A 23,344-nucleotide genomic window follows, 5' to 3' on the forward strand; every position below is an offset into this window, starting at 1 on the left:
ATAAGAAGGAGGGTTGCTAAGCAGATCTGGGGGTTACCTTTGCATTTCAGACCTGCAGGAGGAGTGGAAGGATCAGAATGGGTCAATGTACTGACCTCGTCTTTGAGAAAACCAGCCCCTAAATTTTCGGGTCCCTGAGGAGTGGGAGAGTCCTGAGCACTCTAACGAGCAACGTTTCTGGAATCCTCTGTAGCTCCCGTCCGTATAACTAGCACTTTGTAGTGATGTGGAGGTTTCAACTGCAGACGAGCCATCCTTCATTTCTGTCCTTTGGATATCACCCATCACATTCGTCTCTTGAGGAATCTCAAATTATTTCCCTCTGTTTTGATCTCTCTTTGGCTACTATAATGATAGTCACTTTATTTATCTGTATTTTGCATCTCCTAATGTAACAAAAATCATTATTTCCTGTTGCCTCACACCTCCACAATCAATAAACAAATTTCACATCATAGGATATGTTAAGAGTGGTCTTTCTGGCACTTTTTCTTCCAAGGAGCACAAAAGCAAACTAATCATTCTCAAAACAGTAAATTCCAGTGAGAGTGAATATAATGACCATTATTTATCCCTGTACTGGAGAAAATCAGATGCCATCAATCTAGCATCTCCCTTACTGCCATGAGAGGCTAATTAAACATGGTAGCGGACTCCAAGGGACGAGTCTCTTGATCTGGTATTGGTAAGCTTATAACACCTCTTTGGATATTGTAGTCATATTTTTTAAAAGCAGGTCTTAATCCCCAAACAGTGGACAGTGAACAGCAGAAGTAGGGAATGAAGGCTAATATCCCAACCTTTCAATTCTATTTAAAGTGAAAATAGAGTAGAAAACAAGGATGCTTTATATTGAACAGAGATTTATTAAATGTATGTAATGTGCTGAAAGTATGTTATTTTAAATTTATTACTAAAGGCTGACCAAGTCATAAATGTGGGACTCCTTTGTCTGTGTATTTATCCATGGAAATGTTTTAGTATAAGGTATAAAAGATGGTACTTCCCAAGATCTTGACTGGAACTGAAGACCTGCTGTAGTATTTGGTCATATGGTTTGTGTCATTACTGTAGATTTCTACTGAATGCTTTAAAATTAGAACAGTTAGAAGGTAAGGATGATCACTCTTAAAAGTAAAACATTATGAACTAAAAGGGGACAAAAGATTTAGTCTACTGAAGATGCATTTTTCTGGTATAAACAGTTTTCACTTTGTGCTAAGCTGCATGTGTTCTTCACAGGAGAGGAGCTGTGTACTGGCCTCATATCAGGTTGTTCCTTGGATTGTTCCTTCGGTTTCCAGACTGATGCCCACAACTGTGAGATCTGTCAGTGCCGTCCACGGCCTAAGAAATGCAAACCCATAGTATGTGACAAGTACTGTCCCTTTGGATACTTGTACGTATTCTTATTCTGAAAGCATATTTAATTCAATCCATGTGCATATTTAAAATATGCAAAATCCCTGAATATGTACTTGTGTTAACTTTGTGGCAAAACGGGGGGAAATTTGGGAAGACAGAAATGTCCATACCTTAGGTGAGATTGCAGTGTTCTTCAGACTAGCTTGGATGTTAGCACTGAATTTGTGGAAATGGAATTTGACCAACAAATTAAGAAACAGCAATCAAACAAATTAAGAAACAGCAGCAACAGATTACAAAAACAAAACAATGTTTAAATCTTTTTGAAGAATATATGATGACCAAGATGAAAAAGCTACTTACAAATAATGTCTCTAACATGTGGGTTTTTGAAGTTCTTTTTGCATGTACTGCTGTAATACTCCTTCATTTTATAGCTCATTTACTGTACTAAAATGCTCTTACAATATTTCAGGGGATTTTTTATGTTAATATGACAGTGGACTAGTTAGACAAGTTTTGGTTGGACATTTCTGATAGTTACTTTAGAGGATTAGTGAAAAACAGTACTGCCTCTTATTTAAGTTTTTGTGAATGTATTCAAACCTGTATTGTTGCTACCGTTCTTTTTCCATAAGAGGAACTATTTGTTATATTCATTTACTTAGGAAGGAGATGGCAAAAATTGGGCAAATCTTTTGTCACAAATTTCTTTGGAATCAGTTTGGTGGCCTCGATGTCTAGTTTACAGATATTTTTAATGTTTCAGTTCCATTTTACTGCCTTCTGTACATAGAAGTTTTAATTTCTACCTCATGACAGCTAAGTTTCAGCTAATGTTCGTATATAATTTGTTTTCTTCTTTTATGGTGAAGTTTACTGATGCTGCAACTGTTTGCATTAGATACTAATACTCCTTTAATTTCCGTTTCATTTCGGAGTTCTGTTTCACACTAATTCATAAGTGCTGCAGATTTTTATTTATAATACTAATCTATGTCCTCTTAGTTCACAGTTTTTATGACGTCTGGAGTAATCAAAATATGGTAGTGAGTGAGTGACCAGAGAGATGCTGGAAATTTTAGAAAAACAGAAATCAAGCTGTAGCATAGTGGCATTCTCAAAAATTTAATCAGTGCTCCAGTCATAAATGGGACCAGCGAATAAGATATTTTCTCTCTGGTGGTGCTGCCAAATGAAAAAAAGCAAACCAGCCTTCTACCTCCTTTTAGTTTTCATACTATTGCCTTATCTTTCTTGACCATAGAATATTGCTCCACTTACGTTAATGTAGCGTTCTGGTTGACCTCCTCCTTCTTGTCCATAGAGCTCTTGCAGCGTACATATAACGTTAAACAAAGGTAGACTATACCAAACAAAAAGCGGATTCATATGTCATGGAACATTAGATTATAAAGGCACAAATATGCTGCAATGTACAGCCAAAAATTAGAAATGAAAACCCTTTGAAGAGTCTGTTTGCCTTGAAAACAATATTTCAGTCACTTTTTTTTTTTTAACAACATTAGAAAGGGTGCTTGACTGTGTCCGTAAGGAATCCGTGGTGTAATTTAAAAACATCTACGTAACAGCAGTCCAGCAAAACAAAGTAATATCTTTCAGTATAATTTTACAACCATTATCTCAAGTACAGAATTGGGCTTGCCCCTGGTTAAATAATAAAAATTTTTGCAGGAAACAGCAGTCATGGGAGTGTTACGGCCAACAACATGGCTAACTCCTTCAATTCCCCAGACAGAACCTATTACAACTCGTCAACTGGGATGGTCGTTGGCATGAATCCAGAGCAGAGCTCGAATTCATACATCTCATTTTAGTGAGATGCTTTAACAGTTCAAGCATTATGTATCTACAACCTAAAAAATAGTAATTGAAAGATGATAATAAAAGGAGGGAGTTACCCTACTGACATAAATGCAGTTGCCATGAATGTAAGATAACGCATACTTTGTAAGATGAAGTCAAAACAAGTAGCACAGAGGGCAGCTCTAATGTGATTGCCTCCGCACCATGCCAGCACATTGAGTCAAGTGGCCTTTTTGAACCTCAGGGTCCTTCTGAGCCTCGTGGTTCAGTTTCGGGTCTGTATAGTCCAGGCTTGAATGCTGCTGTGTATTCCTGCTCTGATTCAGTTGCCTGCTTAAACTTAATTATTCAGTGGGATATCTAAACAGTTGTGCTTGCATCATTTGAGTCAGACTGTGACTCAGTTTTGGGGCTCTGGAAAGAAGCTGTGGTCTGGGAAAAGTGACTATGCCTCATACTGGATTTTCTCCTGTCTTCCGTGTTGAAAAAAATCCAAATCCGGTATTCGGGCCGATAGGATAACGTGCTGAAACCATAAAGGTACGTTAGGATGGAATTAAGAGTAGAGAGAGTGAGAAGCTGCAAGGACAGAGCTGAAATTAGGTATGACAAAAGGCTTCTTTTTTATGTAGAGAAAACAGAACAACATTTTGGAAGACTGGATTTGAAATAGAATAAAGTGAGAGAAATGAACAGCAACAAACAGTACTCAGTTACTACCTATTTTTCATTTTTCAAATTGATTTATATACTCAGCAGAATAACCTAAGGTGATATTTAAAGAGCACACTGAGACTGTTAGACCTTGGTTTTAATACTTTTTCCATATTGAAGTAGTTAGTTAATTGTCTGTACCAGGATAGCAGTACTAACTTAAAACCGTCAAAACAGAATCTGAGAAGACTTTTGCCATTCACATGCTCAAGAAATGTGTGTGTGCATGTATTTGCATAACAACAGAGACACTCAATATAAACTAAAAAAATTTATAGTGTGATTGAACAGCATTTGGATTGGAAAAGTAAAAAGTTTTTTTTTTTTAAATTTTATGTTAATATTGCAAGTGCTTGTATAATTTACTATTTTTAAGGCCATTTGATTTCGCCTATTCAAAACATTGTAATATGAGAAAACCGTTAAGGCTAATGCTTAATGTCTTTTGTCATTGCCTTTTTAGGCTCAGACACAAAAATAGTTTAAATGTATTCACGAACCAAGGTCTAAATGTTCTCCTTCCATTCCAACTAACACTTCTCCTTGGCTTTTTTGTGGTGTATATAAAGCAGTCAAATTAGTTTCTCGCTATGGTTTCTTTTATTAAATCCACTACTTCTGTTTTACTTCACTGGCAGTCTCAACCTTGGATGATATATTGATGTGTTAAAAATGTTTTTCTGCCGTCATTCATTTGGGAAGTGCTGATAAGATTTGTTCCAAAATATACTTAGCAAAGTAGTTTACTATTATGTGTTTTGTTTATTTATGTAAATCTATTAAGTTTACTGTTATATTCTTTTAGTTTATTATACAATACCTTTCCCAACAATATTAATTTGGTAAGAAATACTCTGTTTTACATAATGAGCAGGTTTGTCTGGTTTGGTGGTATAAACTGTAATTTTTGTGTAGAGGAGACTAAACAGTGCTTTTACACTTTAAATGAAACAAAATGGAGACCTAAATAATCTATGTTGAGCCTAACATTTTTGTAACTTTAAAATGCTGAATTTTCAGAAAAAGGCAAATATTCTCTTAAGTAAAGACAGTAAATTTCCATTCCTCCGTCAGTGCTCCCAGCGTGTGACTGGCAGTAATGTTCTTCGTTTAAATCCACCTAATCAGTGAACAGATCATGTATAACCGCTAAAAATAATAGTCAGTATTTTCCTTGGTCTTGTTTTCTTCTTTAGCTTTCAATAAAAAAGCACCCCTGACATCTGCTTACGTATATTTTTCCTCTGTGCCTTTCAGTTTTTACATTTTTTTTTAAGTGAGTTTTTCTTGTTACTCTTATTTGCTGTGTTGCTTTGCAATGCAGTTAGGTGTTCCATGTGAAATGAGTTGAGTCTTTGATTAATTCAGAAACTTATTACTTGATTTGAGAGGTCTGACTTTCACAGTGTCTCTCTCCTTTGGAGAGATCCCCCTCCTCCCAATGAAGACCATTTTAAATAAGAATCAGGAAGATCCTTAAGTGCGACAGGAAGATGACCCTCGATGAATTTGACCTGTGATGTTAAGGGTTGAACTCTGACACAGCATTATAAATTGTCAAGAATATATTTTGGAATAAAAAAAAAAAAACTGAAATAATTCTATTGGTCTTTTCATGTTGCACTTCAGATGACGTGTGCCTGCATTGTTATGAAAAGCCTTAAAGGAGAAATCTGTAAAAATGACTATTACTACCCCATTTTGAAAATGAAACTTTCCTTGCTTTTTCTCCTTTAAGAGTAGAAGTGTAGATTCTTGAGTTCTACTAAACCTTAAGGCACGTGAATCAAATCTGATCTGAAGACAAGCGTACAGACACCAAGCTGTTGAAGTCTTCATGCCATTGCCTTTTGATGTTCACCAGAGAAGAGTATCCCCTATAAGCTGATGCAATTTCACTTGATGTTCATCTTTCATGTAGCTTTATCACATCACCTACTGTGATGCTTTTACTTACTCTACATTTATCTCTTCAGAAAAAGATAAGAATCCATAGTCAAGCATCTGGCCTAATTTATTGTGTGCTTTAATAAACTGATATTCTATGTATGAGAGCAATCCTGTTGACCTATAGAGTCCTTTAGTTGTTTTGTCATCTGTGTATTATATTGCCTGTGTATAAGCAGGTAAGGTGAATATTGTTAATAAATTCGTGCTATATGTTAATGGTAATCTAGTTGACTGTATGCAGGAAACTAAAGGTGTCCGTGCCATCATCTTCAATATGGACATAACTTAAGCTTGTACTAATATTCTCCATCTCTCTGAAAACATTTCAGTCTTCTGAATGAAAATCGAAGAAGATTGAAGAGAAGAAGGATTGATGAGGCTAGCCTTATGTAAAGAAATTTTCCAAATTATTATTTTTTCTGGAATGCCTTCCTCTAATGAAGAATTGATGCCTCAGTTTGTGAGAAGGATAGGAAAAGGTCTGTGATTATTGTCCGTGAGCTGCAAGAGCACTTCAAACATTCAGTTGATTAGTCCCAGGACCAAGTATTTTTCAGTGTTGATCATGTGTTAACGATAATCTGCTAAAGGACATACATTTCGGGAACTAATCCCAGTGATGATCTAAACTAGTGGAGGAAGCATAGTATGTTTGGAACTCTGTGTGGCACTGTCACATATGAATAGTAGAAATTTAGAAAAACAGTAATGTTTATGATGTTGAAGAAGAGAATAATAAAGCACCCTTCATTTCCAAGGTTTACTGTACTTATTCCATACACTTGAGGAAGGCTAAAACCACCAATTAATAAGCTTCAAAGTGAAGATTTGGGTTTTTCTTCATCTTCAGATCTTAAACATTTTGAAGTTAAGAATCATAAGTAAACCCTTTTCATCAGCAAAAATCTTCAGGTATTTTTAAAGTTACTGAAATAGTTAATTGACAAGATATTGCCATGAAGATATTTTTGAAGTCCCTAAGCTCAACTTCCTGGAAGCATGGAGGTTGCACCAGGTGCAGTAACGCTGTGTGCTTGACTGGCTCTTGCCCTCGGTGCATAGGTATCTACAGCTTACCACTGTCTGAGACAGTTACTGGGCTGTTACAGACCTTTTTCTGATAGACTATGGCCATCCTTATGGTTCTGGAAGAAGAAAAGCAACATCAGCTTGTAACTAATAACTTCTAGTCTTAGATCTTCTAAATAAAAGCTGAAAACCATAGTATAGTACAGTTTGCTCATTTTCGACTTTAATTGAGTACTCAAATACAATACTAGAAAAAAATCATACTGAAGTCCAGTCTTTTGTTGATCAACTTCATCAAATCTGAACTACCAGCTGTAAAATGATTTGATATTTTGAAAAATTTGTCACAGATAAAATGTTAGTGTTCTATCTATAGAAGTGTTATACTATTGTAAAAAAAAAACTATACTGCTCTATTTTTAAAAACAGAACTCTGAAGGAGATTCCAGATCAAATTTTGTGTGTGTGTGTGTGTATATATATATATATGTATGTATGTATGTATTTACCTCCCAGTAATTCATGCATCTTGTGGGCTTGCAGAAAAGTAGAGAGGACAGATGAGAATGGAAATTTGAGAAAACTATTCGGAAAAGCTTTTTGAACTTGTGCATTTTGCTACATTAGGGGGGGTTTTGTTTTTGTTTTTTTTCCTTCAGGCATATTGTTATGACTTTTCAGCCAAAGAACAGAGGGAGCTGGGAAGTATAGAGGAGAGAGGGGCAAATAAGGAGAAAATCATTTATCATTATTTATTCTATCAAGAAAAGAAGAGACTTGTTTTAAGATGTTTTTCTTTTTTCTTTTTTTTTTCAACAAATATAGTATTATATAATCAAACAGTTTAATCAAACATTTTAGTCACAGGGGCTGTGACTGCAGATGGCTCTAGCTCTCAGGCAGTTATCGAGTGGGGGCCACTTTTCAAATTAAATATTAACATGACATCACATACAAAGTAGGAGTACAGAAACATATGTATCTATTAGGTGTAGAATGAGTTTAATAATAGTCTTTAGTGATTCTGTAATGTGCTTCTGATAGGTGATAGGTTCATTTTAAAATGAACACTCTTTAAAAAACAAACAGCCCCTTAAGATTTGCATTGTATTCCAACAAAGATTTGCATTGTATTCCATTCCAGGTTGAACCTTTAAAGAGAGAGAATGTAGCGTCTGCGAAATAATTGGCATAATCACATTTTCCCTACACACGTGACTTAGAAAAAATAAACTGTGTATATATCTTCAGAAATGGGAAGTATCTGGATTTAGTGAAAAAGAAGAAAAATGATAAATAGATTGAAGGGAAAAAAGTGCAGATGTTGAATCTTGCAATTTGCAACTATTTACTTAAAGCCTTAGACATGATAAAGAGACATCCGGATCAGACATGACTCACAAAGTACTCAGATCTGGACCATCTAATAAGTGGTCCAGGCACTCCCCGTTCTTCCAGTTTATATTGGTACTTAATGCCTATCCATGGGCTCATAAAAGAGCCATTCTGAAATGGCTTAGTGTCTGTAAAGCCTGACAATGAATGATGCCTTTCGCATTTTGTGATCATGAGTGCCTATCGGTATGAAATGTGGGCTTGCAGAGTCTTTATATTTAAAATAGGCAAACTGTGATTTATAATTACAAGCAGAGAATGAGAGGTGATCCTCATACTGTGCAGGGATCTCAATTTTATCATGCTGATGCTGTGCGCTATGAGACATTACTCGCCTAGTGAGAGAAGCGACTATGTTTGAGATCACAAACAAGTAGCTAACTCTTAACGTTTTGTACTTGCATTAAAGAGAGGAAGAAGTATTATCCTCAAAGTGACGAACTGTATATATAGCCTGGCTGAGAGGTTGAAACATTTCTAGACTGATTTTCCTCACAAATAAACTGGAAGATGATTTTCATATATTTTGTCATTGGATGACAGTCATCATAACTGTCAGTGAATTGCCTTGACCGGCCAAGAAAAGAGTATTTTCATCTACTAATCCTATTGTGTTAGAAATTCTAAGACTGAATTCTCATAAAGCAAAGAGTATGTACTTGAACTGATAAATTCCACTTCATCTAGCTTAAGAGCTCTTTCCGTAGAAGTCTTGAAGAGTGCATATATTCAACACCCACTCAAACACAAGTGGTGATAATATTTTTACTTCAAGAGAAATTGTTTTTCTTTGCATGCTAAACAAATTTAGTTACTTCAACCAGCACTTGCTTAAGTGCTTTTCTACATCTGGGCCAAAATCAATAAATAAGGCAGGTTATGGTCAAGTAGACCACCTGAACAGCTGATCAAAAGGAGGTGAAAGTTACTGCAGAAGGCTTGACTAGGAGCATCTGAACAAGCATTTTGATTTGCATGGGGAGTGTGCTCTTGAAGCAAATCTCCTGACTGTCCCAACTTGCTGTACTTCAGCTCGCACTGTGCAGTAGTATCAGAACAAGTGAACTGGATTTCTTTTTGATGAAACTAAACTGGAAGATCTACACCAGGAGGGGATCCATTGCACTCTAGCTGCCGTGGCCATTCAGTCCTTGTGACTGGACTACAGCTAGCCCACAGCCAACACAAAGTCACAACAGCAAAACCTCAAAGTGTGCCTGAAGTGAACGTCGGCACTGATTTGCTCTACGTGGCTGCTCTTACTGGTCTATGCTACTTGCCTTAGCGGACATAACCAGAGACTCCTGTGCATGCCAGGACTGTTGATCACCACGCCAAAAAAAAAAAAAAAAAGTGGTTACAGAGCCACGGGTTTTGGGCTGGCAGCCTTGCTCAGGGGAAGGAAGAGCTTGGTCGGGCGAAGGCGTGCTGCCTGCCCCACTGTTCTGTATCCCGTTCGAAAAAGTTGTAGAAGACAAAGACGCTTTAAAAACAAGCTGATTTTAAGCTAGCACCGTTGTTTTAGGAACATTTTCGTTGAGATAATCTTTCACTTGTATTTTCTTACCCCTGAGAAAAACTTAACTTGAAACTTTCTGGAAACTAATTTGAAAATCGTTACTATGGAAATTCTGGGTTTAAATGCAGAATGTAATTTAATTAGGCACAATGCGTGACTGATACTTTTAGGGGTTGCTTTAAAAAGTCTTAACACTACTGTAGTTTAAAACAGAACAAATCTGTACTCATGAAAAACGGCAAGCAGATATTTGATACAGGCTCCCCAGAAACAATGTGAAGAGATTCTGTCTAGTGACATGCTAGACTCCCACCTAGCTTCCTCCAGAAACCTGAGAAACACTTTTGTCCTTGATTCTGCATATTGTCTATCTGCTGATAAATCCCCTAATTCTCTCTTGTCTAGCTGCTGATAAAATCTCCTAATTCTCTCTTTCTAAAAATATATAGATATACCTGTTACTTCTTATATGGGTTATTGTCATTTTCAAGTAAACTTTATACCTATTTTTGTTATTTTCTCTATTTAGAATCTATTAGAGTGGAACTTACTGTTGGAGAAAAAAAGTTACCAGTAATTTTTCTTTTCTAAAAACAGTAATTGTAACAGATTCTCACCCTTCTAACTTCTTCATAGTTTTAGAAGTTATTCTTTCTACTGTTTCACTTGAAAAAAATTGATTATAAATAGTAGACATAAGCATATATGGCTATATTATCTGCAAGTAAGGTGGCTTAATAGCTTGAAAATACTAAAAGCAGAACTTTTGCCAGTCACATGGAGGGAGCACATGCCAGGAATGGAGACCTCTGTACCCTGCAGATCTACTGAGCTAAGTTCAGGGTGACAGTTAAGAAAATTTTCTGTACTCAGTCGCTTCTTCAGGGGAAGCTTTTGCTTTAAAGTTCGTGAACGTTCTTATCAGGCATTTAAAGTGATCTGCTGACCTTTCACAAATTATTTTGGTTATCTAGGAAGAACAAGCATGGCTGCGAAATCTGTCGGTGTAAGAAATGCCCAGAACTGCCTTGTGGTAAAATCTGTCCAATGGGCTTCCAGCAGAACAATCATGGGTGCCTCATCTGCAAGTGTAGAGGTAGGTGTGAATGCGTTGCCACTTATGCTTGTAATTGCCACCTATGATTATAATTTGTTTTCAAAACAATTCAAAAGAAGAAGAATACCACACAGTATGCATAAGAATTGAAATATAGGAACCGATGGGAAAGTCCTTTCCTCAAGGGAGCGTATTCTTTTGCAGGTGGTTGTTTTCTTTTGTAATATCTGTGTTCATCTCTGCTTCAACAGAAAGCTTCGGCTCCATATCCGTCTTCCATTGCAAAGTCGCAAGAAGTCTGTTATCATTAATGAAAATATGATCAGGCTCTTGATAAACTGATAGAATTTCTTTTCTCTGTAGCAGCATAGATCTTAGATTCGTTGCCATCACTATTTCTTTATAAATTCAATTTTGCCTTTGATAGGTGCCCCGTACACCACTAAAATTAGAATGCTGTTTCTTGGATGCTTTCTTCTGATTGTACACAGAAATGTTGGGACTTAGGTGCCATTTCCTTTCCCAAGAGAATAGGAAGTCACGAACTATCATACTAGGAAGGTCCAGCACAGAGGCAAATGAGGATCAGAAGCAACTTTGCCAGGGAACATCTGGATGTTTTATAATTGTGTACGTTTTTTGAAAATCACAAAATGTAGCCCACGACTTAATGAAAAGTTGAACCTAACTGGTGCTTTTGTGTTGTTAAAAGGGCAAGAACTTACTCCCTTCTCCTGCTTCTTACTACATAGTCATGTGCTGGTTCACATCTGCTTTTGGTACTCACTAGACCTCTCTGTGAACTGTTTTAACTTGCTAACAGGGCAAAAACATTTTAGCATTTTACAGAAAAGACAGCGAAATATAAGTTTTGCCTAAATTCATTGGAATAGTGCTTAACACAGGAATTTCTCTGTGCCTAGAATTTCTTCAAAAATGTGCACCATTTGATAAAGGTTATACAATTATGTATTGTATTCAGATATTTTATCTATCAGATTTCTAATGAGAGTTTAGACCAGTATTGCTTTTGTAAGGATATTAGTTTCTCTAGGGCAGCATATTGAACCAGGAGCTCTCTGAGGGATCCAATACTGTCTCTCTGCTCAGAACCTATCTAAGATACACTGGTAACATACAGCTCACTCCATTCAGCCATCTTTGTGTAGAAATTCAGCTACAGGAAAAGGAAGCGTCAAAGATGCCACCAGATTTGTGTAACAGTTTAGACTTACGTAAGTCAGCTACTGCTCCTTTTATATGCACTAGACTGCCTCTTTGTGGAAGTCTATATAGTAGACTGCTGCCCGCTTCCCTCCTGCTGTCTATCATCCTCCCCCTTTCCTAGATTAAAGTTTCCTCACCTTCCAACTCTTGGATGAAACCAGGGTTTTAAAAAGTTTAGTGGGGGCAGGAGGGCACTGGAGAAAGGTATTTAATAATCTCTGCGGGGGTAGACAGCTAGCATGATGTGGACAGAAGGTAATGGGCTGTTGTTGGGATGCTGAAGCTCTGGCAGTGTGAACATAGCAGGCTGGAGCACAGTGGGAGGAGTGTTTGGTCTGTGAGGTGGTGCCTGGGAGCGCTTACCCAGGAGAAAGGGCTGGATGTTCTTCTTACACTATAGATCTTATACTTGCCACATCCCAGGAGATTGTTCTGAAGACCAAGTTAGAGGTGAAGCCTGGGATAAGATGTTCATTAGTTATGTGCTTCAGTTGTGTGCTGCTTTAAAGAACAGACATTTAAGATATTTGAGGTGCTTCAGCACTGTAGTAGTATAATTACTGTTGGTTAACTGAACAGCCTTTAGAACAGGCAGATCCTGAAAAGCAGCTGTTGTCATAAATAAACCCCAGCTAGCTCTCTTTCTTCTTGGTGATTGCTTTTCACAGAAAGAATGAAATTCTGTGTATGCTTCTCCAGATGACAGTCCTAATTCAGACATCTGATAACTTCACATATTAATTTCAGAAAATAATGTATTTTACTATTCTCCTCTGGTCCGAGCTTTGTAATAAGCTGCTCCTCAAGCCTGACCTCAAAACATTCTTTGCCCAAGCAGTTTTGTAGGAAAGGACTACACTGATGGTTCTGAAATTTGAATTTTTCTTTCTAGCTATGCAACATCAGAAAACAAAGTTTTTCTTCTGTAGACCATCTTATCAATATATTTTAGCCTAAGATATGAAGGTTGATTTTGTGAATGAGAGATTGTTGTTTTGTCTATCAATTCAGTCTTAAATTTGCTCTGTGATCAGAGTGGAAATGAAGCAATTTAAAGCATGTAGAACCAGAAATAAATTAAAAGTTATTTTGGAATCTCTCAAGACTGTGTCTGCAGAACCATTCTGTAAGCCAAATCCTCCTCGTTTTTGCAGAGTAAAATTCATTGGCTTTTGCAGAGTTATAAAACAGTTTTTGGCAGAAAATCTGGCTTCGTGCGCATGCTGAGAAGTTATACCGGTTTATGTTTCAAGTGCAGTAACATTAGAGATCGTGTCATACTGAGCTACCATCGTGCAAGCCAATGCATCTGTCCTACACAGATAACTACTCATAATCTCTGCTGGAGCATTCTGCTGATCCATCTACTCTTTCTTGTTTCAGAACCAGCTAGTGCAAGGATCTTGGACATAAAATCAGTTGCTTAGACTCAAAAGCTTTCTAGAAAATATCACCGAGTGAGATTATGTGAGCACCATCTATTGGAGAATCTCCTGTTATCTTTAATTTGTTTTTGAAAGATGAAGTAGCAGATTCTGGCCAGTAATGTGATTTAGCTTTCTGAGCTATTTTTGCTTGGCCGGATAAGAGGACCATGTTTAAGCAAATTCTCAAGGCTCAATCTGCCTTTAGTCCTGCCTCGTATCTAAAACGATTTCTGAAAATTCAGTTATTTTTAGATTCCGAACAACAAACATTTTAGATCAACTTAAACGTGCACCTTTATAGTAAAAAAAGCTGGAATCCTCTTTCAAGTGCAGTTTACTTTGCCTTGCTTTGACATAGTGCATAAAATGTAACAAAACTCTTCTCAATATGTGAATCTGTTCAATTAATGTTGAGCAATAGATGTAGCTTCCTCTCCAAGAAGCAGTACCTCAAGTGCCTTCTTCTCATCTACTTGCTAGTTACAAATAAATAAAGCAAAAGTAAAGGAGTAGGATGTTTCCAATACATAGCGATAAAAAGGCACGAGGAGGGGGGGCGTTCTACATATATAACACATTTTTTTCCTTTTACTTGCTGCCAGAGTAAAATGAACGACAGTATAATCACAGCCTTCAAGTTGAATCATCATGTCCCAAGTTATTGTTGTGCTCTATATTGTATTCTGTTGTACTTTGGCAGATCAAGTTCCTCATTCCCTTTCAGTGTCAGCAGATGTGTTTTAGAATTAAAATATTCTAGTAGGAAATATGTTTTTGAAGTGCTTTCTATCTGATGTCATTAGACAGATTTGCCCTACTCATTGTTGCGCATGTTGTGTTGTGTGTTATCACTTAATGACAGTACGCTATGCTTTAAGAAAAAAAGTGTGCTAGTCAAAGTCTGACAAGAATAACGATGTACAAGTTGCAAAGCAAAGAAATTATGTTATCCTTAGGAATTTGGTTCGTGTTGTATATTACACAGTTTGTAAAGGTGTCTTTCAGTATGGTGTGGATATGCTTCGCTCATTGGCTTATGTTTTGCCTTGATGTGCGTCCTGGATTGTACTTAACCAATCTGTGCATATCTACCTAGAAATCAAAGTCTCAGCTGATGAAAAATAAATTTGGAAAATCAGATGCAGTTTTGAGGAAGGTAGCGTGTAAGAGTAATTTTAGAAATTTTGCTTAAAATGGTTTGCAAAAAGGCAAGTTCTTTTACGCTTGGAACCTTAAAATCACTTTTAATTGACCAAATATGTGGTATAGATCATAAAGTTTCAGGTTCACAGAGTGCTAGAGCAACTGCTGTGCTCTGTTCACAGCTGTTTTATCCTGTGCGTTTCAGCAAAATGGCAAGAGACGCACAACAATATTCTAAACATTTCTGCAAAAGCTTTTGTAAAATTTTAATAACATGGCAATAGTACAGAATTACACCACTCTTTACCAAAACTTGTAAATGCAATCAGTAGGACTCAGTTAAGACACTGAGGCAGAAGATAACAGTGCTGATAATTCTTGAAATTGTGTTTTTGAGCAACGGGAAGAACTTATGTGAATTAGGGTTTGTTTGTGTGGAAAAGCTACTGATAGTAATGGCTAATTTAGTAATGGCAGCCGTATGGAATATGAACACCTATTTTGGGTTGGATTACTGTTCACTAAGTAGTAATTATTAAAAGCACCTAAAGCATTTTGTTGAAATAGGAATATCTGACTTGGGTTAAGTCCAGGACAGGAAAAACAGACCTTGCATCTTTCCTCATATCTGTTTTATGTCCATTTTCTCATCAAGTTACCATGCTTTTTAAAGCAGTTTATAGTGAAATCTTGAGAGGGATTTGCAGCTTTACCTGCTGGATTTGGGGCTGCGCAGTGAGAAGTACTTGCATACTTTCCTCTACTACTTACAAATGTTAACCTCTCACTTAATTAAATGTTCTCCTTTTTAGAAGTAGATAGTATATGTTCTTTTCTCCTTTGACTCAAATATCCTTAGAAACTTTTTGTCTTTCTTGCAGCAAATCAGTTTTTTTAAATGAAAAATTCACTATTGTTAACTATTAAAAAAATCACTCTTGCTTATATTCTTTCTTTTTCATTTCAGTGATCTTGCCTTCTGTGTATCGTTCAGTCATTTTCAACCTGTGCTTTGTTTTAGTCTAGGGTTTAGACTTCCCACCTCAGTTACCTCTATGTGTTGCAGTCTATAAATTTTTATTTGTGCTCCAGCTCTCCCTGATCCTAACAGCTCTTTCTTGCTTTTCTTTGATTCTTGTTTGCATACTTTGATTTCTAGCTGTAGAAAGTTTTCATATTTTCCCATTGCTTTGTGTAATGACTCCATTATTAACTTTTTTAGCAGCTATTGCTTTTGCTTTTTAAAAAATGATAAAATAAGACAAGCTATGGGAACACAGGACTAAAAGAAGCTATACAAGTCTTAGACGTCAGTCTCCCTGCAGTTGCAGGCAAACATGCAATCGTCTATTCAGGAGGATCTCTCATTATATTTTCTCTGCGTGGCATCGTACACTGCAGGCAATTAGAACAAAACTTAAAGAAATTAAATGTTCTAGTAAGAAATTAAACGTTACAAATAAATTTTGCAGCGATGAGAAGCGGAGAGGTAGATTTCACTGACATAACCTGCAATATATAAGTTTTTCACTAGAAGTAAAAACGAAACAAGTAAGACAGTATAATTGCTGAGTGAAAAAGTTCTCATCACTTATCTTTTTTATGTATCCATGTTCACAGTCAACAAGTTTCCTAGTTGTCAGGATGCTTTGATGAAATATGTACAAGGTATAGTCTCTTAGATGTGCAATAATTGCATCCCAGACTATTCACAGATCCAGCTTTTTGGCTACAACTTACACTATATGTGCACTTTTAAGTGCTTTCCTTAATGAGGATGGATTTTAAAATACGTACAAATATTTAGAAAAGTAGCTTGATCCCTCTCTAACTAAATAGATGTATTAGTTGTTATCATGATCACAAAGATGCCGAGCCTTGAGTTATATCAGTTAAACATGATCATTAACAACTCAACCAGAAATAAATGGAACAATCACCAGTATGTTCTGGGGGGAGCCCTGAGTCCTTCATTTTCTCCCAAAATCCCTAAGTAAGAGGAAGGGAAGGGTAAATCCCCTGCCTGTGAGTTAGCTCCACTTCTTAAATTGCTTCTGCCAGAAATTGCTTATGCTAGGGTTAATAAAATTGGAACTGTAGAAGTACAGGGCTGGGATAGATCTCTGGAAAAAAGCAAGTCCATCCCTCTGCCCTCACATAAAATCAAGTGTATCTAGATAATCCTTGCCAGATGTTTGTCTAAGGTTTCATTTCTTAAACCTCCAACTTCAAAAGACTCCCTAAACAATGTGGCTACCAGTATGTGATATTTTTAAAAAATTCTAATATTTCTGTCTGCCTTTCTACAAATTAAACCAGCTATTTCTTGTCCCATGCTCAGTGGACGTAGAGAAGAGGTAATCACCAGTCCCTCAGAATTCTTGCAATATTTAATAGATAGCAGTTAAAGCCCGTAAATTTATTCTTTTCTAAGCTAAATAAATGCAGTTATTTTGATCTCTCATCACAGTTCGAAAACTGGATGTTGTACTTCTGCTGCAGCCAGAACTCCAGCTAGCAGAGCTGGTTGTGCTGCCTTTAAAGATGCGACACTCCTTTACTGTATTTCAGACTGAACTCGCCTTTTCTGCACTGGTATCACATTACTGACTAGTATTTTCCTTTTGAGCTACTATAATTCCCAGGATATCTTCAACCATATCATTACCACATGGTAGTTATTCCAATTTTGTATTTGGGCATTTGGTTTCTCCTTTCAGGATAATATTTTGTGCTAGTTTTAGTTAGAAACTTAAAAGTGAACACAGCCTCCTCAATTTGTCAAATTCATTTTGAATATCTGCCTTCTGCAACCTTTGCTGCCTCTAAGCATAGTTTGTTTTACAGTTTTGGAATGTACTTCAAATACTTCAGGAAAAGAGTTTGATTGTGTCAGATGCTTTAAAATATTTATTAAGGGGAAGGCTATTTCCATCTAAGACTTTCATGTATGGGTACTGTTTTAATGTAAGATCGTATTCCACTCATATGCTGCAAATAGGAATTAATATATCAGCTGTGATTCTGTATTGTAAAAGTTTATTAACTATGTGTAAAGTATATTTTTAATAATATTTCTGTTCGTGCAGTAAGGTGAAGTCTGTTCTTAAAAGCATTTTTCCCTGTAGCATGGCTTTTATTGGAATTCGTAAAATAGTATGCTAATGTAAAGTCTGTGTATTGGGTTCTTATTCTGATAATGGACATCCAACCCCAACTTAATACCGTCTGCTTGTGGTTCTCAGACTACCACAGACAGATCTTCCACAGCTTAAGAACTGCTGGCCTACATGTAACTAAAAAAGGAAACTTACTAAAAATAAATTTTAAAAGTGCTGCTTTTCATACTGCATCCTTTTTTAACCAAAATTTTTGAAATAAGCAGCTTAATACAAATAACCTTGCATAAGCGTCAGCCAAACATGGTTGATATCCACTGAAAACAAGTGACTTCACTGACAAGCTGATCCTAAGTCCTTCATCATAATGATGAGAAGGAGTGTTAACAGCCTGTCTGCGGTTCACTCAGCTGATTAACAAAGAATATAAGGCTGAATTCTTCAGCACTGTTAAATGCCCCCTTAAGATAGAAAGGAGACTTTATCCTTCCTAGACCAGATGTTTGCCTTTTCTGCCTGCATTTAAATAATACAGCAATCCAAGCTACAGGTGTCTTGTCATAGTAAAACCCAGGAAAAAGGGATAAAATGATCAAAACAGTTATCTTCAAAACACAATATATCATAGTAACTAACACAAATAATTTCTCAGAGGTACTGTTTTATGATATGGTTCTAGTAGCCTGGCCGCATTCAAACTTACTTGTAATTTCTTTTCACACATAATATATATAAGACTATGCTTAATTCTTGCAAATATTTAAATATTCTGCTGCCAGACGTTAACCTTATAGATAATATAGTGTACCATAATATTTTTAGATATTCTACTTCATTTTAAATATGCTTCATGTTTCCTTCTGTTACCTCTTTTTTTTCTTCCGTTATTTAGCCAGTACTGCATTTCTGTATGATTAAAAATAATGTAGGCACAACAGAAAGAAGTGATGATTATTTTCAAGGAAATAAATTCAACCACACCTTTACCATCCTTTTAACTGTTTCGTGTGTCCCTTAGGTTTACTTTATTTCCAAGTGCAAATCATAGAATCGTTCGTTAGTCACTTGATTTTACATGTGCTTTAAAAATAAATGCAGTCCAGGCAGGCATGATGCATTTACGTTTTTCTAAGCAATAGATTCTTACCAAGACACTACATTTTCCTTTGATTTTGTGCAGAGGCAACAGCTTCTCTTATGCCTCCAGTTAAAACAGGCTCTTGCCTGTCAATGGATGGGCGCCGACACGAAAATGAGGAGAGCTGGCACGATGGCTGCAGGGAATGTTATTGTCACAATGGCCGGGAAATGTGTGCCTTGATCACCTGCCCTGTTCCTAATTGCGGCAACCCCACCATACATCCAGGACAGTGTTGCCCATCATGTCCAGGTAGTATGCTTTCTTCCGTATTCATTATAATCGAGTGTCATATTTCATGTATGTGTTTTATTTCGTCATATATGAAAAGAAATATCATACATCATTCAGTAATAAGTATAAATGGAAGCTTCTGGGCCGAAGGGTAACGTAATGAGCGACTTTCATTAAGATCTCAGACATGAAAAATGGATACTTAAATGTATAAAGCATATGCATGTTATGGGTCCTAACTTGTTAATCTCTGAACCATTGAACTTTGTAAGCAATACTGTTTCTACTTTATATTACTTATAGTAGCAAATATATACTCATATACAATTTTATATTATCTATAATAGTAAATATTATAATAAATCAGGAGTTTTATCAAAGCTGATGCATGTTTCAGAACATCTCAAAGGCATACATCTTTAAACAGATGTCTTAAGTAATTGAACATTGTGATCCTGTATTCTGAGTGAATGATCTTATACCACCAGCAGTAGAAGATTATTGTAATTCTTTAGGTGGGAAGGTCAAGTACAATCAGTGTTGCATTCAAATATGATCTTCATAATGAATGTTAATATGAAAAAAATCTGTGGAAGAGCTTTACTCTTCTAGAGTGTAGCCAGAGGCACAAGATTAATACCCTCTGCCTTCAAACCAATTACCGCAGCATTTCATGTGCTAAATAGATTAATTTGTAATGCAGAGATATTAATTGGCTATGACTTTATTGGAAGACACATTATAAGTAGGAGGAAAGAGACTCAGGACACTAATATGAATAACAAAATAATAGTAAGAAAGCACTGGCAGAATTCAAGCAATTATGAACTTAAAATTCATTGTAAAGTGCAAGAAATCCTAGGGACAAAATAAGCAGCCAGATTTTCTTTCTGAAAGTGTCAGAGAGAGTGTCATCCTCCCTAGGACCTTAGATAACAAATCTGCTTAGACAAATGGTGATCTCTGGTCCAATTCACAGCTTTTGGTAACTTGAGAAATGTAGTCACCAAAAGGATGTAGGATTTCAAAAGAACTGACTGCCTTTTAGCCTTTCCCAGTCTGAACCACTGTTGTTCTCCCAGTATGGCAACTGGGCACACTGTGTCAGGATCTGTGGTTCCTGCAGTTCCCGTGCCAGCCACAGTTTTGCTTTTGACACCGCCTTTCGTGGAACCAGAACTATTTTCAGCACTTAAGTAATCAGGCCACAGCTGCTGAGGCTGAGCTTTTAGGGCTTACTGTCTTAGTACTGGCAAGCATTAATGATATTTTCAGCTGAGATTGATTTTTATGATAGACCATAAGAAGGATGCTCTCACCGATTGTGCACACTAGGGGAACTGTCATTTTCTCGCTTGCTTCTCTCCCAAGTATCTGACTAGTCCGACAGGGAATCTAGAAACTGTAAGATTTCAGAGGGCACTGTTGTGTTTTATCAGCTAGGACCATGCTTAATCTTTTGCCACAGCAGCATGCAGTGTTGACCCCTATGCATGCCATCGCATATTGTCATTCTTTCCTCTGGCTGCCTTCCCCACATCCGCATCTACTCATAAGCAAACGTGAAACTTCAAATGGCAAAAAGAAAAAAATGACAGCTGGCTTGACTGTGAATATTGTGCCAGAACGAGCAGCCAAACAGCAAAGAAGAAATACAGAATATTGTATTCCTAAAGCCGCGTCACTGGAGAAGGATGTTACCTTCCACTTACGCTCACTGGAATTCAGGGCGGAACAGAACCACTGGAGTACCTGCCCTCATCTTTTCACGATTTGTGTATTATTGCAAGGGGAACAGTTACATCCTATTGATGCAGAATTAATTCCGCTGACTTCTAACCATCAGTTTTCTGCTGAATATCCCTCCTCCATGTATGCTTATTCTGAAATACAGTTTTAAGAAAAATCTAAGGCTTGATGTAAAGGAAGAAAATTTCTGTTGTTCAGAGCAAAACTTAAAATTTTATTATTTTACAACTTTTAAGAACATGCCATTCTTGCCTTAGATATGTATTCATGATTCATTCAGCATTAGAAATTTAGGATGGTCAGTCGAGTTTCTACAATTCTGTTCTTAGATCCTCAAGATTAATTCTTGATTTTACTGCTCTATAAGCATAGTTGTAAATTACCTAGCATGTACAGAATACCTCAGTACATTCATATAAGAATAATGGTGATTTTGGTCTTTTAGCAGCAGCAGATATATTTTCCCACAGTTGCTGATTGCTTTGTCTATGGAGAAAGAGTCTGGGTGCATGTATTCATAAACGTGATGTTTGATTCATTGAAGGAAGATCAGTAAAAGATATTAGCATTGCCTGTCATCTCATGCTATACTTTTCATCATTTTGATATTCAGAAAAATCCAAAATCTGAATTAGCCAGAGCATATCTACCATCACAGAGATCTGAGATCACAGCAGACCTCAAACTTTTCTGTACTCTCTGCTGTGCTCCTAATGCTTCTGGAGTATATGATCACCTTCATCTCCATTACCTGCATAGACAACACCTGAACAACAACACCTCTGAAACAGAGGAAGCTTTAAAATGTGTGCAACTCCCCAGTTAATGTTACATTAGAAGATGTCCATTTCTTGTGGATGAAATCACTGTTTGATTCTGAGTACCAGCAATGTTGGTCACTTGACGAAAAGAACAGTTGCTTACCCAGTAGTGTCCGTTTCTTTGAGATACAATGTCTACCTAGATTTCTCTTTCTGGCTTCCTTTCCTGTTTTCAGAGTACTAGTCATCTAGATTTTGTGTTAGCAAAGGCATATTTGGTGGAACTCTTACAATGCTAGGGCAGACGCACAGTTTCTTAGAAGTGGCTCTGTATACGAAAGTGTATGAATTAGTGGGGCCAAGTTAGTCCCTATGAGCTTGTTTCCCCCACTGAGGTCTTCTGTTTGTTAGTAATGTACTTCTGACTTTCTTTGGCAGGGTGTCGATTCCCCGCTGGTGTTGCTAAATGAACATCATGGCTTTCAGTAAATAGGAATGTAATTTGGAAATGAGAGATTGTGAGCATGTCAGTTGAATGTGTCTGATATCAGAACATTGAAATACTCGGCAATCCTGATGTACTGAGTTTTCAATTGCGTTTTTAACCTATTGACCAGGGAAAAGGCAGCTCTCAGAGGTATCTTTTTTGAGACTGAAGAAAAAGTGTTTACATTCTATTTTGGGTTTTCAAAGGTAATATTGCAGTCATAAGCATTCAGGCTCGTTCTTGTGGATTTTGTTTTGTTTTTAGTGAAAGGTGAGATTCTTAAAGTTCTGTGGCAAATTTTACAACAGTGGCATTGCAGAAAACATAGCACCTGGTGGCTGCTAGTTTATGCCTTTTGTTCTCTCATTATAACCATGTTTTTACCTATTAATTATGAGGTTGAAGTGGATGATAGCAATGCTTGTGGAAAGCTCTAGGTTTCCTGTAAGATTTAGAAAGCTATTAACTTCTAGTGTTTTGCAGAACCACATTTCCTAGAAAGACTGTATTTGATTAACTAGTTATTCTTTCAGGACTATAATAGTTGTATGTTTGTAGCACTTCAATTACAATAATGCTGGTAAGGGAGCTGTAAGCAATACCATATGTACAGCCACACTGTATGGTTGGGCTTTCCTGATAATAAGCAGCGTATGAGCTGTAGTAAAACAGGCTTGTGACTTTGCAGAGGACTAAATGCAAAGATAGGACTGAGAAAGTTTTCAGAGATAGTATTGCCTTTGCCGTGGCAGCTTCTGATGTCAGTGGCACATCAGAAAATGTTGTGGCATTGTATGGCAACAATATGTCATGACAGCTGAAATGAAAATCAGATAGAGACAAGGCAGCAGACCAGCTATCTTACTTCAGGTATGGTAAATGTTCTCAGACTGTGTATGGTGTTCACAAATGTATGAAACTGGGAAAGTAATGCATAAGAAAATCAGTGTGGGATAACACAATCCCTTAGCCTTGCAGATGCAGCAGAGAAAGAAGAAATGCATGAGCCCTTTCTGCGTAGGGTAAGATTAGTCGGAATCAGTTTCCTTGAGTGCTACCTATCATTCTTGAGAAATCAAAGCAAATAATTGAGCTATATATCTATTATCAGCTATGTAAGGGAGCAAAGGGCACAAACTTCATTCTCCCGAAAAGTACAGCAGTACTAAGAATGCAAAGAGAAGGCAAAAGACTCGTAAGCCT

At 36.8% G+C, this 23,344-nt stretch overlaps 1 protein-coding gene across 4 annotated transcripts in view; it reads left to right on the top strand.

The window, feature by feature from the left end:
- CRIM1 (cysteine rich transmembrane BMP regulator 1) overlaps nt 1–23,344 on the top strand; it is a 222,526-nt gene that overhangs the window by 179,637 nt on the left and 19,545 nt on the right. For all 4 annotated transcript variants that reach the window (XM_068939360.1, XM_068939363.1, XM_068939361.1 and 1 more), the window contains 3 exons: nt 1,243–1,399; nt 10,774–10,895; nt 18,953–19,162. In XM_068939360.1, the coding sequence (XP_068795461.1) occupies nt 1,243–1,399; nt 10,774–10,895; nt 18,953–19,162 (489 nt within the window). The remainder of the gene's footprint in view (nt 1–1,242; nt 1,400–10,773; nt 10,896–18,952; nt 19,163–23,344) is intronic.

Source organism: Struthio camelus, chromosome 3 (assembly GCF_040807025.1).
Source record: "Struthio camelus isolate bStrCam1 chromosome 3, bStrCam1.hap1, whole genome shotgun sequence".
Taxonomy (NCBI): Eukaryota; Metazoa; Chordata; class Aves; order Struthioniformes; family Struthionidae; genus Struthio; species Struthio camelus.